Here is a 20,608-nt window from a genome sequence, read left to right on the forward strand (position 1 = left end):
TAAAACTTTATAAAGGAGGGCAGGATTTGGCCCGTAGGCCTAGTTGGCTGACCTCTGATCCGTGAGAACATCATAATCATAAATAGCTGATTGGTACCCCATGCTTTTGACTAAATTCAGACTGCTTCCTCATCACATCATTTATCAAAAATTGAGTCTAAGAGTAGTTTATCCTGGTTGTGGGTTGTTCATATTCCTTCAACAACAAGGGCATAATGAACCTCCACTAGTAACACTAACTCTGTGAGCCACAGGGTCTCATCCTCTCCGCACGCCTAAGCCCAGTGCAGGGCTCCTCCTCATGAGCTCTGTAAACAGCTACAGGCTATAGTGTGACTTTACAGAAGTCGCTTTAATAAGGGAGTAGGAGAAGGGAAAACTGACTGGACCACTTACCATAGTATAATAAAAAAAATACCAAACCAATCACATTACCATCAAGTCGATTCTGACTTAGAGTGACTCTATAGGCAGAGTGGAACTGCCCCATAGGGTTTCCAAGGCTGTAACCTTTACAGATTAAAGTGTTAAAAAGCAAGGATGTCACCTTGAGGACTAAGGTGCGCCTGACCCAAGTCATGCTATATTCAATCACCTGGTATGCACGCAAAAACTGGACAATAAGGAAGACCAAATAAGAATTGATGCCTTTGAATTATGGTATTGGTGAAGAATACTGAATATACCATGGACTGCCAGAAGAATAAACAAATCTGTCTTGGAAGAAGTACAGCCAGAATGCTCCTTAGATATGAGGATGGTGAGACTTGGTCTCACTTACTTTGGACATGTTATCAAGAGGGCAGCCCAGTCCCTAGAGGACATCTGTTTGGTAGAGGGTCAGCAAAAAAGAGAAAGACCTTCAACGACATGGACTGATACAGTGGATGCAACAATGGGCTCAAACATAACAATGATTCTGAGGATGGTGCAGGACTGGGCAGAGTTTTGTTCTGTTGTACATAGAGTCATCATGAGTCAGAACCGACTTAATGGCACCTAACAACAAATCTTTATGGAAGCAGACTGCCACACTGTTCTCTTGCCAAGCAGCTGGTGGGTTCTAACTGCCAACCTTTGGATTAGCAGCCAAGTGTTTAACCACTGGGCCACTAGGGCTCCTCCTTAGTACAAGACAGACTGAAAAAGTTTTATCGTTTTGCACATTAGCCATACCAACAGTATCAGTAAATGTTTGAAGGCTCTTGGTCACTTGGCTTGTGGAACTAACTGATCATGGCACTTCCAGAAATGGGATTATTTCTGATTTGTATATATTGGCACTCTTTAGGCTGTTTTAGGAGCTCTGGTGGCACAGTGGTTAACAGCTCGGCTATTAACCAAAAGGTCAGCAGTTTGAATCCACCAGCTGCTCCTTGGAAACCCTGTGGGGAAGTTCTACTCTGTCCTATAGGGCTGCTATCAGTTGAAATCGACAGGGCAGCAATGAGTTTGATTTTCATTGTTTTTTATTTCATTTATGTATTTTTGACATTGTTTTCGTTTTGGTTTTCAGGGGAGCCCTGGAAGCTTATGTTCAATCAGTAAGAAGTAGAGAAGGCAAAGAATTTGCACCAGTTTATCCCGTAATGGTTCATCTGCTTCAAAAAGCTATGTCTACTCTTCAGTAACAATTTGAAATATTTGTTAATCTCCATTTTGCGCTAAGCTATTCAAGGTTGACAGTTAAACTAAGAAACATATATTCTAAAAGACAGCAACTATCCACTATTTTAAGAATGTAATTGATTTCTCTATTTCCTATTGATCTTTTTGTCTGTCTTCAGTACTCCTACTTTGAGTAGCATAAAATGTCAAAGTAGATTTATCACCCAACCTTCAAACTCCATGGACCTCATTTTTCTAAAAGACATCCAGCTCTATTCTTCCCTAGCTGATTTTTCTACAAGGCTGGATAAAATTTTTTTCTCATCATGTTAACTGTGTCCTCCTGTGGGTACACACACACAAAATCCCCGCTGCTTTTAAAGGGATATGATCAAGTTATGTAATAGATACCCTGATTCCCCCAACCCACCTTTTTGCTAAGTAAGTGTATAGGCTCAGTGGTCCCCAAATTTGGCCACACATTAGAATGACAAGGGGGAGCTATGAACATTCCTGATGCCCATGTTGCAGCCCATACTAATAAAATTAGACTGAGGAGAGTCAGGCATCCCCCCAAGGGATTCCAGTTATGTACCAGAGTTTGGGAACCACTGGTGTCCTTGTTTAAAAATGTCATACTGTGTCTTTAAATAAAGCAAGGCTTTCTTTACACTTACTGCGTCATTTTGTTAAAAGCCACTTTTGGGGCCATGTTATGGATTGTGTCACCCCAAAATACGGGTGGTAAATCCTAACCTATATGGTCACTGTAAGTCAGAATCGACTCCAGGGCAGTAGATAATGCCTCTGGTTATAATTCCATTTGGGAATGGGTTATCTTTCCTATGTTGATAAGACAGGGTATGTCTTCAGTCAGTCTCTTTTAGGATATAAAAGGTTAAACCAGCCAAATGAAAGAATCAGAGATGGGGGAAGAGAGATGCTGAGCCACAGAAGATTGCCCAGGAACAGAAGCTCAGAAAAGACAAGGACCTTCTTCCAGAGCAGACAAAGAAAGGCTTCCCCTAGAGCCGGCACCCTGAGTTCGGACTTCTAGCCTCCTGAACTCGGAGAAAATAAATTTGTTTGTTAAAGCTACCCAATTGTGGTATTTCTGTTATAGCAGCACTAAATAACTAAGACAGGCTGTTTAACCACATTATAAATCTGTCAAATTAAAAGTAGAAAATTTTTATTCTACAAAGAATCCTTATAAATAGTAGATAATCTGGGTCTCTATTTTTGTACTCCCCTTGCCCTGTTATTAACATTTTTATTTTTAATTAAAATTTTAAGTCCCCTTAGCTACCTCCTAATTATAAAACCAAGTCTTCTTAGTGTTAGGAACGTACCTTCTATTTCTCACCCCCGAGCCTGGTTATTCTGACAACTCATGCATGATATTCAGTCAAGGTTAATCACCACAAGTCAGAGATAAACTTTTTTTTTCTTCATTTTATTTGAAATAATATACAAGAATATAGTGTGCAAAATTTAGGGGCAACATCATGAAGAAGTGTAATGAACTGAAATCAATTTTACAGCTGTGATTCCTAACCAGAAACACCACTTGGTAAGTAACATGAAAAGCCATGATTGTAGCTCAGAGCAAAAGCAGCTGTATTGCCAATGTATTTGCTCTAATTTTAGACGGAGGAAAAAGTAAAGTGCAAGTGTTGCACTGCAGAAGTGCAAAGTCTGCCCCCACCATAAAGATACGATGACAAAATAAGGTATTTAGGATACGTGGCTGAGGAGATATAGAACACAAAGTTAAAAAATACAATGGTGTCGACTGTTAATAGCACCATTACAGTGACTATATCCCAATGCTATTAACTAACTTATCTTGACCTAGGCTAGGTCTCCATTGGAAATAATGGATAGGTGCTGCCACCTGGTGCACAAACTCAGCATCCTGTGGTAACTGCAGCAGGTGGCTCTGGGACACTGACACCATCCACCTGAAACATATCCTGGCAGCCTCTTGGCACTGGCCAGACTAGGAGCTCCCGTGTTTGGCACAGATGCTGGGCCATGTGGTGGCTGCTCAAAAAAAGGCCAACTCCCAGTTTCTGCTTCATTCCATCATGTGTACAATACAGATTAATAAGCAGTAAGGAGCCAATGTATAAACAGCAGTTACATATTTTTAAATTCTTTTGTACAATTTAAAATAAAACATGTATACACTTCTCCTCTCTTTCTACTGTACTTTAGCACCACAGGATATCAATTTTCAAGCCTATATTACCTGATAGACATATATGAAGTTTGGAAGAAAAATAAGGCAATTTGGTTTACAATGTTGATAGTTTTAGCTTACTTAATGCTCTAATGGAGAAAGCAAATCCTCACTCATATTATTAAATCATTTCAAGATTCAATACTATCAGTATTTCATGGTCACACGAATTCAGGACAAAGGGTGAGACCTTAATCTTCTTAAGTCTTTCCATCAAGAGTCAAATGTTTATGCAAATATAGACTTAAGAACATCGCATCCTGGTTTAATGTTGTTGTGAGCCCTGTGGAAATAAAATTAAACTCAGTGAATGTTTACACATCAATACATAGTGATTCTACATATGAAAGCTAAGAGGTGTATAAGACAATGTTTATAAATTTACTATTTTTTAAAAAAGACTGCTTTCTTAAGGGTGGTGATTAATAGAAACCTGCTAATATATTGATGGCTGAGGCATCCAGAAAATTTATGAAAATGATGACAGCAAAGAAATGGGCTAAGATGAATAGAAAAAGGGATACAGGCAAAGTCCTACCACATGAAATTCCAAGTTAATAAAGAACTTCAAAAATCCAGTTCAGCCACCCTCATATATATTGGAATCTGACTACTGAATAATTCTTTAAAATAAATTCTTGAAAAATTTTAACAGATGTGACCTATGTGACACTACAAAACAAGCTTAACTACAAAGAATGAATTAAAATTAAAAACATCCTTGGCCAGCTCTCCTACTGCAAAGTACTGACATCTTCCCTATAGTTTTTAGGGATACTTCAAATTGAGCCCGTTCTGTTCTATCATGTGAAATTTTCTTGTAATTAATCTAAAAAAACTTAAAAGTTGCTGGTCTAGTAATGGAAAAGTTTTAAGAACCAAGTCTATCCAAGACAGTATTATTATGGGGCAAACTTACACTTCCTGTGCCTTTACACTTCCTCTCTTTCCTGACATTTTAATCTAGAAATGCGGTGCAAATGGGAAAAGTTCCATGAAGGTTGGTTAATGTACCTCCCCACACCTCCAACCCTCCTTAGTCCCTCACCAATTAAGGACAGAAAGGCTGTTGAGACATACCACCAAAAATCAGGGAAGTTTTCTCCTGCGCTCTTAATGGGTTAATAGTGTTCGGCTTTCAACCCAACTAGAAATACTACATTTCAGGATTACTTTTCCACCTCAATATTTAGGCCAAACATTCTTCTCCAGCTTGCCAGAGACTTCTACTTAACATGCTGAAATAGTGACACTTAATGGTCAAAAGAAAGGCAGCCCTCCTTACATAAGAATGTGAAAATATTATTAAAGGTTTTGAAGTATAAAAATGCTGAGAAATAGCATCAACACAACCTTTTAAAGGTTATAACAATTGCCCCGACATGCCAGTTCAGCTGTGGGGATAAATCAAGATGATTTTATGCAACTACTTCGTGAAACATACTGAATTGGTTCTTTTCCTTTTCCAACAGTCAGGATTTAAACGTTTTTGTTCTTCAGCCAAAGCCTTTGCTTCTAATGTGTACATCCTTCTCTCTTCATTCTTCATTTTCTTCCACCTGTCACCAAGGATCACACTTATGGCTCTGTAAAATAAATATTTACACAATGCTAAAGACAAGAAGTTTTCATAAAACTATCAAAGTGGTATTACTTCTGTAAAGTTTAAAAAAAAAAAGATGAGCATCTTGTCCAACATAAAACCCAAAAACCAGACCCACTGCCATGAAGTTGATTCCAACTCATAGCGACCCTAAAGGACAGAGCAGAACTGCCCCATAGAGTTTCCAAGGAGCACCTGGTGGGTTCAAACTGCCAACCTTTTGGTTAGCAGCAGCAGCTCACCGTAGCTCTTAACCACTGAGCCACCAGGGCTCCATCTCAAATGGCTAGGATACATTTGAAATTGGATGAATAATAGTTAAAGTATTTCCTTTAATTCTAGCTTTATTTTTTTTTATAAAGCTAGAATTAAAAGAAATACTTTAACTATTATTTCAAAAAAAAAAAAGGTCGAAATTTCCACTAGATCTATCCTGACACATCGATTTTAAAAAGATATTTAAGATATAAAGGCAGATAATGTTCAGAATCAGCAACATCAAGTATACAGCTAGTATTAAAACTATTCTTACTTTCTGTTTATGCCTATAACCCACCAAATAGTTTGACAAACGTCCTTTTTCATTCATGCAACCCCAGTGAAAAATGTGGTAGCATTAATTATGCACGCCTTGCTGTTTATCTCCTAAGATGACACCATGTAAACCTTTGGCAATATTCATACTTACACTTAGGAAAATTAAACTCAAATGGTTAAGTCAAACTGAGAGATACATGATATAAATTTGAAGCTATTTGCTATTTATACATGTTACTCTGCTCCCAAACCTGCTAATGCAGTTTTACCCAGGACACTTAGATGTAAACCACTTTCCTCCTATGGAAAAGCTTTTAGCCACTTATTTTATGACACAACACAGGAGATCCCAAAACATCTTGCACAAAGTATCTACAAGTGATTTTATACTCTGATGCAGAAGTTAAAGAGATCAGCATCTGTTTCAGAAGAACAGTAACCACCACAGAGGTTCTACTACTAAAAAGGAAATTAAATATATAGTAAGTATATTTGTCTTTTTATCCAATTAAGTTTTGCAATTAAGCACTGTATTACATCTTCCTTTAATAAAATAAAAACTACTTTTTTATAGTCTTTGGGTTGAAGGTACCATATAATTTATATTTTTACCAATTAAATAACAGTCACACATACGCCCATTTCAGTCTTCCAAGGTAATTATGAAATATTTCTGAAGGAGACAGTTATGCTACCTTCATTTACGGTACCTTGAAAACCTTCATTTAAATTAAAAGATGATGGCTAATGAAATGTGCCCAATACAGACTATCAGCTCCTCTACATTATTTATAAGTTACCTTTCCTTGACAATTATCAAATATACACTTAATCGAAAAATTAGTTTTGCAGCTGAAGTTTACATCAAACTTAAAATGATATCCCTAAGTTATGTATCTCTCTGACCTATCTGTTCCAGTCTCCATTTCCTCACAATTTGCCCCATAATGTAGACTTCTTTATTGAATTAAGACATATCCTTATTACAGAAAGGGAAAAATACAAGTTCAAAATTAAAATTCAATATAAAGATAAGATAGGTGTGCATCTGGTATCACTCAATGTTAGATGATTACAACATATCACATGGGAGCAGTGCTAAAAGTGCAAAGACATACTATGATTTATAAGCAATAAGGGGTATAACCTGATAACTAGAGATCCTAAAAAAAAAAAAGAAAAAGAAAAACAATAAACTTAAGGAAGCTAAACTGAGGCTGACACTCTTCTCATAATCAGGGTAGTCTTAACTACCCAGAAAGCTTCCTTGCTGAGACTCTCAATTGTTGGGTGAAGAGGATTGTAAAGGAATCCTATTCTAGCCCTGCTTCTGTATCATATTGAATAATCAGGCACCGGATGTGCACAAAGTCCTACACATACCATCCCTGTGGGACGAGACAAGGAGAAGTGCTGCATGGCTCCAGTAAGTCAATCTCTAAGGCCAGCCATTCTCTCAGTTTTAAAAAAAGAGGAGTAATAGTGTAAATTATTCTTAAAGTGCTTTTATATTCTAAAAGTATACATTTTCTTGAGAAAATCACCTACTAGTCATCAGAGAAGTAGACTTCCGAACTGAATTTTTAAAAAACAATACAGCTTAACCCACTCTTCTTACCGATAAACGAAAAGATTAGAATTAGAACTTTGGGTTTTTTGGTTTAATAGCCCAAAGCTACAAAAGTGACAAAGCCAAGAGTTAGAAAATTTCAGTGGTGTTGAAAAGGCCCACAGAATTCTTGACTCAGTAATTCTACATTTAGGAATTGATTCTAAAGAAATAAACAGGATCTAGGACAAAGATTATTAATGTTACTTGTATGTTTTAATGTAAACTGACAAGAAATATGCATAAACTCCCAAATCAGATGCATTTGGGATAAGAAGCTTCTCTTTTAAAATGTAATACTTAGAATTAAGCTTATCAGACATTCAAACCTGAATTAATAACCGAGTTATTTTATATGGATATCATTTTGGCTTTCCTCATGAGATCAAGGGTAAGGAAAATGATAGTTTTGATTAAGAGGGAAATAGGAAGACTGGAAGAATATAATTCACAGAGAACTTGGTTGGTTTGAGAGGGAGGGAGCAGTAAAGGACTGTAAGGGACAAGTAAGGGTACAAAAAAGAAAGGAAGGATTTGAGTTTTTATTCCTGGCTCTACAGAGGACAACTCTTAAGGTCAGTCAGCACTTCCACAAATCTGGCATCTTAATATAAACTGCCAATGTCCGCACATTCTGTAGCATGACGTAGTTTTAAAATAAGTACATCCTTTAGATCTGAGGAGCCCTGGTGGCACAGTGGGTAGGTGCTTGGCTGCTAACCAGAAGGTCAACAGTTCAAACCCACCAGCCACTCCTCACGAGAAAAACACGACAGTCTGCTTCCATAAAGATTACAGCTTTGGAAATCCTATGGGGCAGTTCCAGGGTCACTACAAGTCAAAACTGACTTAATGGCAACTGGTTTGGTTTTTTTTTTGAGATCTGACAAAAAAAGAGCTAGTCTTTTCTATAAAGCTCCCAAAAAACAATGAATGGAGATCTGTGTTGTATAAAATCTCTGCTACCTTTAAATCCTTCAGGATATTCTACAGAATGAACATGAGGTAACCACCACCTTCTCTCCTTAAAGAAAATAAAAATGGATATTCTGCCTAGCCCAATTATTTAAGAAATTATTCTTAAGAGTTCCTTTACATTCTAAAAGATACTGCTTAAGTATTACAGACACAGCTAAAATGAAGAGACTAGTGTTACATGATGACAAGGTACTTGAAGATGAAGATTTTTCAAAACTGGATTTGGAAGATGAATAAAGTTAGTATTTGGGGAGGGGTTAATTGAAGGCGGCTTATGAAATTTAGTTATTGCCTCAAAAAAGTTAATAGCGCTAAAATTTAAATATATTCCTGATCTAGAAGCAGTTTTCATGTTTTAGTATTAACCCTAAACAGTAAATACCTGAGTCTTCCATTTTTTAATGTCTTTTATTTTTTTTTTACAAAAGAATTATTGTTTTCATGAAATATTCAAGCTAAGTGAAACAGTCTGAGCTAAATTAAACTTTTATTAACATAAGGTGGTAATGTTGTTGTTAGTTGTCATCAAGTCGGCCTCCGACTCATGGCAACCCATGTACAACGGGATCAGATCATTGTGATGGGTTTTCATTGGCTGATTTTTCAGAAATAGATAGCCAGACCTTTCTTCCTAGTCTGTCTCAGTCTAGAAGCTCTGCTGAAACTGGTTCAGCTTCATAGCAATGCAAGCCTCCACTGACAGATGAGCGCACTGGAAGTGCAACAGCCTGAGAATTAAACCTGGGTCTCCTACATGGAGGCGCGAAATCTACCAATGAACCATCACTGCCCCCTCAAAGTGGTAATATATACAGTGGCAATAGAATATTTTAAATACTTGCATCATTACACATTAGAAGTCTGGTTCAAGAAGCTACTTACTGATTTTTTCCCCTCCAAATCTGTAACAACAGGCTTAGAATAAGAACCTCAAAGTTATTCTTATTTTCTACCTTTTCTTTGTTCATACTGATAGAATATGGAGGAGAAAGATCCCTCTGGAAAACTTTGCTGTATTTCTAAAACATGATCCAAAGAATATCTTTAGTAATTAAGTTAAATGTTTTTTATAGAGCTTAAATCTATGAAAATGCCAGGATGCTGAAAATTTCTCAAATTTATCCAATACCTTGCTCCAAAAGCTGGACCTGTCAGTTGTTAGAAGTATGCTTTCTAACAGACTAATGACATTATTTCTGAAAAGGTAGATACTTACCATTTATGTGCCCTAACTGCCTATCTAGGTATTATAAAATGGTTGTGCATGGTCCTAAAAATTCCACTTAAGCTTTTCATTTTAAAGTCCATCTGAGAAAATAAAAAGAATTCAATAATAAAAGCTGTTCAAGAATAAGTTCATTTAACTATCCCAGTTACTGAGAACTGCACTGAAATGTTATTCAATTATAATCAGAATTATCACTATTTTTACCTGTTATCTTTCCCTGGATACATCTGAGTATATTCAACTCTGTATTTTTTGGCAAAAAGCATGAAGGCATTCATTGGTCTTTTGCATTTGTTAGGAGAAGTGGCACTCACAGTCCCTGAGCTGTGATTTTTAACAGCTTTAGCATACAAAGAATTGGAAGAGAGCTGTGATGATCCAGGTGAGCCACAGTTTTTACTGAATCCTGATCTGGCAAAGTCTTGACCACCAGGTCCTCCACAAGACAAAGATGCACGACGCTGACGAGCCATACTACTTAACACATACACTGCAGAAGAATCCAGAGGTGTGAAGTCATAGCTATAAAATGAAGAGAAAAAAAAAAAAAAGGAAGAAAGAAACATGGTTTTAATTCCATTTAGATTACCCAGTTTGTAAAAACCGAGTAAATTTTTTAAAAAGCAAGAGCAAAAAACCTTTAACAGTTGACTGAAATGTCAATATATTCACCCTACACAATGTTACCGAAACTATACTTTAACCTCCCCATTGATAGTTGCTTGTAAGATGAAACCTTACTTATCTAAGTTATGTATCCAATGACTAAACTTACTAATTTAAAAAAAAAAAAACCTCTCCTGAAAAGAAGGAAGTTAATTTAAAAAAGACTTTGAGCCCCCCATAGGGATCTGTTATAATCCACATACTTCACTGACCCCAAGCACCTCCTCCTGATCCTACTCACAACCCATTTATTCTTAAATTAGATTCAATTTTGACAAATTTGACAATGTGATTTCTTGGCCTATAGGAGTTTAACCAAAAGAAAACGAAACCCAGTGCCATGGAGTCGATTCTGACTCACAGCGACCCTATAGACCTAGAAAATTAAGATACAGTGGCAGGTCTGGGGACTGACTACCACAGAAGAAAAAAGGTAAGTAGACACTGGTACTTAAAACTGTTAAAATCAGCTAAAGGAACACAAAATGCATAAGCAATCTGAGTCATCTGCATAGGGACAAATACTCGTACATGTATCAGTATCCCTAGAAGGCCATCCATGTACTACAGCATAGATGACTAACTTAAAAGTTCACACTGAAAACACAGATTTATCAGGGAGTGCCGTATTTTGTTTTGTATAAATCTGAATAGTTTTGAGAGGCACAGAAATAAGCCATCTATATTATACCTTATCTCTTTAAAAAGCCTGCTTGGAAGGTATCATTACCCTCCTCTTTGATATGTGGAAACAGTCTAAGAAAGTATTATTACAAAGGCCACGCTGCTATAATTCAAACCCAGATCTATCCGCTTCCCAAACCCCCAGTTTCCTAACCACATGATGCTACTTCTCATTGCCAAATAACTGAAAAGTCATCAACTAAAGTCAAAGTGAACAAAAAATATTAATTAATAATATTAGCTGAAACTTAAAGCTACTGTAGACCATAGCCTACAGGCAACACCGGTCAAAAGAATTCTCCTGTTCCAACTGTGCCAACTCTTTCCGCCCACACTTTTATACCTTCTTGGTAAAAAACCTTTATTCAGCTTTTAGTCTGAACCCAGCTTCCACTTCTCTCACTGAAACAAATTCTGGTAATACAGCAAAACAGGCTGATACTAGCTGTTATGGATCAAATTATGTCTCTGAAAAATGTGTGTTATTAATCCTAATCTCTATGCCTGTGGTTGTAATTCCATTTGGGAATGGGCTGTCTTTGGGATGTTAATGAGGTAGGATTAGCACAAGGAGTATCTTGAGTCAATCTCTTTTGACATATAAAAGATTAAACAAGTGAGCAGAGGAGAGATGGGGCAAGACAGATGCCTAGACACATGGAAATTTCCAAGGAAGAAGAAGCTGAAGAGACAAAACACCTTTCTCCAGAGCCGACAGAGACAGAAAGCCTTCCCCTATAGCTGGTGCTCTGAATTTGGACTTCTAGATTGGATTATGAATTATTCCAAAGACAGAAGATGGCTAAATGAGTTCCATACTATTCACTAACACAAATGGCTTCTAATTATCAATCACACAATGTCTTTTTTAAAAAAAGGTAGTACATGAAATAAATGTACTTAAACTATGACTCTAAAATCATCTAATAAATACTTAGCAATCAGTAGTGTGTCTGAAGCAATTCTGTCTATAGGGTTTCAACTTCCACAAAATCCCTTTAGCCCCTCCCACACATAGTTTTTAAAAATAGCAACCATACGCATTATAAATGAAACTGACACAAAATTATTAATCTCTACTAAGGAAATGGAAATCCTGGTGGTTAAGAGCTACAGCTGCTAACTAAAAGGTTGGCAGTTCGAATCCACCAGGCACTCCTTTGAAACCATGTGGCAGTTCTACTCTGTCCTATAGGATTGCTATGAGTTGGAATTGACTCGACAGCGATGGGTTTGGTTTTTTTGGGTACTAAAGGAAAATATTTAATCACAACTTGAAATACCAGAAGATTTTAAAATAGGGTAGATAACGGCACTAGGTTAACGCTAAAATATGAAACTCAAAAAAAATTTTTTTTTGTGCCTCTAGGGGCACAAATAACAACCATCATCTATTCCCATTATGGATACAACTTAAATCAATCTGAAATAACCATAGAATTTCTGACATGACTGTAGTGTTAAAACAGGACACATGATTCTAGAAAATAGCTAAATCCTCTACTATACCCCCTCAGATAAGCATCTGTTCTTATTACACTACCTGCATTCTCTGGAACGTGCCTTTTTTCACATCTCTACATTTTGTACATGCCATTCCTGCAGCTTAGAATGCCTTTCCCCACATTCTTTGTCAAATCATTTAAGATTTCACAATGTAGTGCCTTTGAAAGTCACATCACGTAAGTTATAATGTCACATATACTGACTCATTTAATCCTCCCTACAATATTATCCCCGTTTTACAGATTGGAAAAAAGAACCATCAAAAGGTTAATGTACCAAAGATTCCACAGCTAGTATGCTGCAAAGCCGGGATTTGACTAGGCAGTGCAGCTCCGGAGCTCAAGGTCCTGGCAGGATACGATACACTGCCTCTCAACCAGTATACCACATCATGTATTTACTAATCCATTTCCTTCTCGAGACTGGAAACAAAGCAGGCAAGGCCTACGTTTTAACTGATTTTAAACCCCCAATGCCCAGCACATACATAACTAGGCTCTAAAATATTAGCTCAGTGACTGGACAGGTTAAATCATGAAGCAAAACTGTGCAGAACATAATACTGTGAAATTTTAATTGGGTTCAAAATCTGCCCTTAGACGAGTAATATGAGCGAGCTTGTGTAAGTTAAATAAACCATCTAGCCTGAGTTTACTTATCTGTAAAATGAAGACAATGCATGTTTTGCAGTACTGCAGAAAGAAAACATATGTAAAGTACTTAGACAAGGTGGGCACATAGTAGGTACTTAATTAGGGGTATCTATTATTGGAACCGACTCAATGGTAACAGGTTATTATTGTGGAGCCCTGGTGGCGCAGTAGCTAAGCATCTGGCTTGCTAACTAAAAGGTCGGCAGTTCGAATCCACCAGCCGCTCCTTAGAAACCCTATGGGGCAGTTCTACTCTGTCCTATAGGATTGCTATGATTCGGCATCAACTCAACAGCAACAAGTTTTTTTTAATTATTATTGTAGAAGTGGCCTAGATTAGTACATAAGATTAGGACATACGAGTAGTGAATTTGGAATCTTTACAAGACGTAAGCTTGACTCCTAGTTATACTTACCGGCTATGTTTTGGGCATGTTCCCTCTCTTTGTTTTAGTTCCCCCTCTGTTAAGAGGACAATATAATCTACTAATAGAGTAGTGAAGATTATGTCAATGTATGTACAGTGCCTGGTACACAGAGTAGTAGGCACTCATTTCAGTTTGTCTGTTAAATTATCATTTCACTTGAATAGAAACGTAAACTTTACAAAGTCAAAAGGGACTGCTTTAAACTTGCCCGATACCCAAAAGGCTGGCCTCAATTCTCAATGCCTCAGAATGAGCTTTCAAAAACCATGCTCTCACTTGGAATCTTTTTCTTCAAGAGAGCCTCAACTGGTGTTTAAGAGAGCATTCACTGCTTGCTGCCTTTTGGTCCTTACCAAACTAGAATCTGCTTAAATGTCTTTCCTTGTACATCATGACCCAAAAGCTTCCCCCAAGTCCCCAAGTGGTACCTTGGAATTTATTCCGGGGTCCTCTCTTGGACTAAGGGTTTCTTCTTCCTGCCTTTCTTTCCCTTCTTGCCCTCCCTATGTCAGGCAAACCCCCCACCAAGACATAATTCCATCCACAATTACATAATGCATGTTACATATAATATTTAAAGACTATAATATAAATTTAACTGTATTTACAATTTTATTAAATATATTTCCAAAGAATGTGAGTCCATAAAAAACAAAATCACACTATATATATTCTGAGACAATTTTTTACCTAACATTTCTGAAATTAATCCATGTTTTAAAATGTACGGTTAAGGTTTAGTCCTCTTCCACTGGCAGAAGAATTCCACTATATAACTGTATAACAATTTAAGTATTCACTTTCCAGTTAATGGGTACTGATATTGTTGCTACTACAGTAATACAGCTGCAAACCACTTCTCTGGGGTATAGATATACTCAGGAATGTAATTGCTCATATCCAACTTGACAAGATAAACCAAATTACCCTCCAATTTTTTATCAGTTTATACTCGCACCAAAACGTGTAACTTATAACTGATCCGTATCTTAAGAATAGTTGAAGTGGAGGGGGGGAGGGAGGAAGAGGGGTATTCACTAATTAGATGTAGATAAGAACTATTTTAGGTGAAGAGAAAGACAACACACAGTACAGGAGAGGTCAGCACAACCGGACTAAACCAAAAGCAAAGATGCTTCCTGAATAAACTGAAAGCTTCGAAGGCCAGCGTAGCAGGGGCAGGAGTTTGGGGACCATGGTTTCAGAGGACATCTAAGTCAACTGACATAATAAAATCTATAAAGAAAACATTCTGCATCCCACTTTGGAGAGTGGCATCTGGGGTCTTAAACGCTAGCAAGCAGCCATCTAAGATGCATCCATTGGTCTCAACCCACCTGGAACAGAGGAGGAGGAAGAACACCAAAGACAGAAGGTAATTATGAGCCCAAGAGAAAGGGTCACATAAATCGAAGACTATATCAGCCTGCGACCAGAAGAACTAGATGGTGCCCGGCTACAATCGATGACTGCCCTGACGGGGAACACAACCAAGAACCCCTGAGGGAGCAGGAGAGCAGTGGGCTGCAGACCCCAAATTCTCGTAAGAAGACCAGACTTAATGGTCTGACTGAGACCAGAAGCACCCCAGTGGTCATGGTCCCCAGATGTTCTGTTAGACCAAGACAGGAACCATTCCCAAAGCCAACTCTTCAGACAGGGATTGGACTGGACAACGAGATAGAAAAACGATACTGGTGAAGAATAAGCCTCTTAGATCAAGTAGACACATGAGGCTATGTTGACGTCTCCTGTCTGGAAGGGAGATGAGAGGGCAGCGGGGTCAGAAGCTGGCCGAATGGGTCAGAAGAGAGAGTGGAGGGAAGGAGTGTGCTGTCTCATTAGGGCAAGAGCAATTAGGAGTACACAGCAAAGTGTATATAAATTTTTGTATAAGAGACTGACTTGATTTTTAAACTTTCACTTAAAGCACCATAAAAAAAAAATTACAAAAAAAAAAAATACTTGGGGAAAATATCAGACCTTAAAGTGGTGTCTTATCTCTCTATAATTTTTCAGTGTGTGTATGATGGATATAAACAAACAGCATTTAGATTCCAATCTTGCAGACATTTACTGAACACAGGCCTTATGCCAGGTCCTATGTTATTTGCTTTTCTAAACAGTAATCTCACTATTTTTACAAGATACATATATATTAACCTTATATTTTATTATACTAAATTGAATGAAATAAAATCTAAAAGCCAGTAGAACTCTTGAGAATTCTCTTAGTGCCCATGCATGCTTATAGATTTGATAATTATCTTAAAGTCTTAAAATCCCAGATACTTGCACACAGACTTTCTCTAGGTATCTTCTTTTAGTCTAGCCCCATTTTTCTCAAACTGTAGTATAAATAAGAATTACTCTGTAAGGTTATACATACAAAACCATGCATACTATACTTTTTGGGTGATTTAAAGACCTTCCAAGAGTAATGCTGACATACAAGATTTTTCACCTCACACCTGTACTTTAGAATCTAGCTCTATTACCTCAAAACATTAAGATGTCAAGTTCAGCTACACAAATTTCTCATGCTCAAAATAACCTACCTAGAAAAGGCATGCAGTGGGAAATTAAGAACTGAAATGATGACTTAAAACACAGAGTAGTGGAAATGAGTCTCAGATCTGGGAGTAATGTGACCAACTGTTCCAGTCTACCCAGGATTTAGTACCTCCCAGAGATGCAGGAGTTTCGGTGCTAAAACCAGCAAAGTCCCAGGCGAACTGGGACAATTGGTCAACCTTTCTGGGAGTCGGGACATGTGGGTTCATTCTGTCACTTACTAGCTTCCTTCTCTAGGTCTTTCCAAATGTCGAGCTTTTGCTATTTTTATTATTAGCTAAACCATGCAACTAATACATCTGGCAAAAACGAGTATTATACAAAGACACAGTTAGTTAAAATTAAACGAGAGTCATTTAATTACAAATCATATTACTAAGAGATTTATGAACTAGTTAAAAACAACTGGCCAGAAAGGATTTTTATTTAACTATCAAAACTGATCTATTAAACTTGGTCATATAACATGTGTAATTTTTCCTAATCTAATCCTAAATGTTTTATAAACTCGCTTTTCCTATATGACTGACTGTGCAAAACTCCCCACTTATTATATTACTTTAATAACCTAATTTTTATTTAATTACATATATACTTTAAGTAACTTTTTTCTAATTCTCCAATTTTTAAAGGTTCCACCAAATCCCTCCTAAATATTTGACTAAGCAATAATTAGGGAGACTGAGAGGAAACCTTAACCGGAAAAAAAAAAAAAAAATTTAATCCAATATTACCTTTTAAATGTATCAAAAACACCTGAATCATCAAAATTAATGGCATCGGGGTGTCCAGGAGGTAGACATACATCGCCAATATGAATCTCACAACATGGAATGCCATGCTGTACCACAGTCAAGCTCGGATAAAATGATGACCAACCTGAAGTTAAATTAAACAACAGTCACACAGAGCTTGGGGATTAACAGAAAGCACCTCAATTACTACACAACAGACATATCATTTCTGTGTCTTTAGAATAAAAAGTTATTATTTCAAATAAGTTCCAAGAGATTTTCTAACAAAAGTCATGAATCTTTGCAATAAAGCAAGTACTAGACAAGTGTTTCTTTTAAGCTATGTAAAAATCCTATAAAACGAGTTTAAGTCAGCATTTTACTAACTAGATCCCTATGAATCGCACTTTCATCAATCTACGAAATAAAAACTAAAAAAAAATTTGCTATCGGGTCAATTCTGACTCATGGCTATACCATATATTACAGAGTAGAACTGTTTCATAGGGTTTTCTGGGCTGTAGTCTTTATGGAACCAGATCACCATGACTTTCTTCCGTGGCATCATTGGGTGGGTTCGAACTGCCAACCTTAAGGTCAGTTTGCACCACTCAGGGACCTTTAATCTACAAGACAGTAAGTGATAAGTGATGATGACTGAATCCACGGAATAAGTCTCTAAATTATTAAACTACATTTTATATGATGTTACCTGTAAGGCTCTGAAAAGTGATTCAAGTTTATAACATATCTGATAACTCTAAACCAAAATGTCATTATCCAGAATATTCCATTCCCCAAACTATATCAAGATAACAGAAAGCTTATTAGAGTATGTTACATGAACATAAAAATTTCTTATACTCACAGGAAGAAGAGTTCCACCTGACTACTGCTAAGATTGTTAAGCATCATTAGGTATTTTTACAAGCATCTCCTATGGCAATCTTACTTAGTTTGAAAGAAATTTTCCCTTAATTTTTTTTTTAAACCATCAAGGCCACAAGACATAATTAAGGACTTAAGAAGTTTTTCTTGAAGTTAAAACAAATTCAGTTGAAACCCTACCTTTATTTTTAACATAGAAAGGGTGGTCCAGCTTACACTCTACAGTAAGTAAACCATCTTCTACTGTACCAGGATCAAAAGTCAACTTCAGGACAGACTCGCCAAATGATACACTTTCTTCATGTGATAACAACTTTAGACCATCAGAACCATAGCCCTGAAAACATATGCATAGAGGGAATGAATTGGAAATGTACAATTCAAGACATAATGAAGTTCCTATTACATGCAAGACTCTGTGGAAAAGATAAAAATGAACAAGACAGGATCCCTGTCTTCAAGGAGCTTTCAACCTAGTAATGAAAAAAGACACACATAAAAATAATTGTAACAATGCAAACTGGAATAAGCCCTTTAATTCAAATGTAAATAAGCTAATGGAGTTTAATAAAGGAAGATATTAATTCCAAAAGACAGAGATGTTAGGCAGGATTTTCAGTTTCCATTTGAACTGGTATTTAAAAGAAGAATGAAATTCAGAAAGGTGGAAGAAGACCATTTCTTGCACCAGGAACGAATTTTAATTAGCAACTTCCTTGGGGAGTGCTGCATATTTGCTAAAAATACAAAGTGAGTTCAGAGCTGGGGGCAAATAAGGTTGAAAAGGTGGTGCCAGTTAATAGAGATCTTGAAGATGTACAAAGTACTTAAGCTTTCCTTTTAGACAGTACTGGGAAGTCATTTTTATTAATATGACTGTCGATTTTAAAATGATAACAATGACTACAGATCAATGCAGATACCTTAAATATTCAATTATTTGAGGATATAAAAAGACACCTTGTTACTGAATTAACAAGGAAACAAAACCTTAACTAATGCAGTGGTGGTAAAACCAGATTAAATCTAAATTCAAACTATATTTATTGAGCATTCAGAACATGCTGGGTGCTAAACTCGAAATACAAACATGAAGAAGACACGATCCCTACCCTGAGACTCAGAAAAACAAAGGAGACAAACATGCTGACAGCTAGCTATACTATCCAATCATTATTAAACTAGAGCATGAACAAAGTAATGAATGAGAGAAGAATGACTGTAGAAAATCTTTATGAAAATAGAATTGATCAACTGAATATGAAGGGAGAAAAGGGAATTGTAAAAGATAACTTTATGGTTTTGAATCTGAGCATCAGGAAGGCTAATAATTTCTTTAAAAGAAAAGGGAAAGAGTAAGCCGGGAAGGGAAAGAAAGTAAATCTAGTTTTGGTCATACTGAGCTGAGCCTGAAGAACTGACTGATGTTCACACAGAGATGTTGTAACGTGCAACTGGGAACGTGCAGGTAAGGGCTACAGACATACATTCGTAAACAAATGAATTACAGAATCTTATAATTCTTAGAAAAGGAGCCCGGGTGGTGTAATGGTTAAGTGCTCAACTGCTAACCGAAAGGTTGGCAGTTTGAACCCACCCAGAGGCTGCTTGGGACAAAAGACGTGGCAATCTGCTCCCATAAAGATTTCAGCCTAGGAAACCCTATGAGACAGTTCTACTCTATCCCACAGGGTCACTATGAGTCAGAATCGACTCAACAGCACCTAACAACAACATAATTCTCAGAGCTACACTAGTTAAACCTACACGGATTAAAACTAATCCAATCCCATTTAACAGATCAGGAAGTCAACACCCAGACAGGTTAACAATCTGTTCCAGGTCAGTCACACAAATAGTTACTGGAAGAGCTAGAAGTTTCCCGACTCCAAGTTCAGCCTGTCCCCAGCCCACTATGGAGCTGCTGCCGACAATACAGGTAGAGAAGAGTTGGCGAAGAATGAGGAGGGGCAAAACCTTGTGCTACATTTGTGGGCAGACAAGTAACCAGTCAAAAAGACTGAGACATTAGAAGACAAACTGGGGCACTGCCATGATACACAAATCAAAAACAAAAACAAACCAACCCAGTGCCGTCGAGTCCATTCCAACTCATAGCGACCCTATAGGACAAAGCAGAACTGCCGCAGATAGTTTCCAAGGAGCACCTGGTAGATTCGAACTGTCAACCCTTTGGTTAGCAGCCATAACACTTAACCACTACACCACCAGTGCTTCCACACAAGTCAAGGGAAGATGTTTTCAAGAACTAACCCACTGTGTCAAACGTTGCAGAGATGTCAAACAGAACAAGCAGAAGTCTCTGGTCGTAGAAATTAGAATAAAGCTAGAGGCCTTTGAGACAAATTTCAGTAAAGTGGTAAAAAGGCCAAAGCCGGCTTCTATCATGAAGTAGAGAAATGAAGGGGGGAAAAAATGAAGGCAGCCAAATCAGGACTATTTTCTCAAGACATTCAGGGGTAGGGAATAGCAGGATCAAAAAGGAATTTTAAACAAGCACACTTTGCATGCCTATTTTCTCTGCCTTACCACAGAGATAGGACAAATAAATTTCAAAGTGAAAAGAGTCAATCTGTTAATCCTAATGTTGCCCACTACTGCTTTTGTGAAAATCCAATGTTTTTTGGAGTTATTTAAAAATTAACA

General features: G+C 37.2%; 2 protein-coding genes across 5 annotated transcripts in view; one reads left to right on the plus strand and one right to left on the minus strand.

Moving 5' to 3' along the window:
* Positions 1 to 20,431, plus strand: part of COG5 (component of oligomeric golgi complex 5) — a 330,055-nt gene extending 309,624 nt beyond the window's left edge. For both annotated transcript variants that reach the window (XM_003407008.4, XM_064289835.1), the window contains one exon: positions 1,517 to 20,431. In XM_003407008.4, the coding sequence (XP_003407056.3) occupies positions 1,517 to 1,631 (115 nt within the window). In that variant the 3' untranslated portion in view covers positions 1,632 to 20,431. The remainder of the gene's footprint in view (positions 1 to 1,516) is intronic.
* The window catches only part of HBP1 (HMG-box transcription factor 1), a 32,088-nt gene continuing 14,523 nt past the window's right edge, over positions 3,044 to 20,608 (minus strand). For all 3 annotated transcript variants that reach the window (XM_064289837.1, XM_064289839.1, XM_064289838.1), the window contains exons 7-11: positions 18,122 to 18,278; positions 17,054 to 17,198; positions 10,013 to 10,330; positions 5,298 to 5,439; positions 3,044 to 4,136 (exon numbers count right to left, since the gene is read on the minus strand). In XM_064289837.1, the coding sequence (XP_064145907.1) occupies positions 4,119 to 4,136; positions 5,298 to 5,439; positions 10,013 to 10,330; positions 17,054 to 17,198; positions 18,122 to 18,278 (780 nt within the window). In that variant the 3' untranslated portion in view covers positions 3,044 to 4,118. The remainder of the gene's footprint in view (positions 4,137 to 5,297; positions 5,440 to 10,012; positions 10,331 to 17,053; positions 17,199 to 18,121; positions 18,279 to 20,608) is intronic.

Source organism: Loxodonta africana, chromosome 8 (genome assembly GCF_030014295.1).
Source record: "Loxodonta africana isolate mLoxAfr1 chromosome 8, mLoxAfr1.hap2, whole genome shotgun sequence".
NCBI lineage: Eukaryota > Metazoa > Chordata > Mammalia > Proboscidea > Elephantidae > Loxodonta > Loxodonta africana.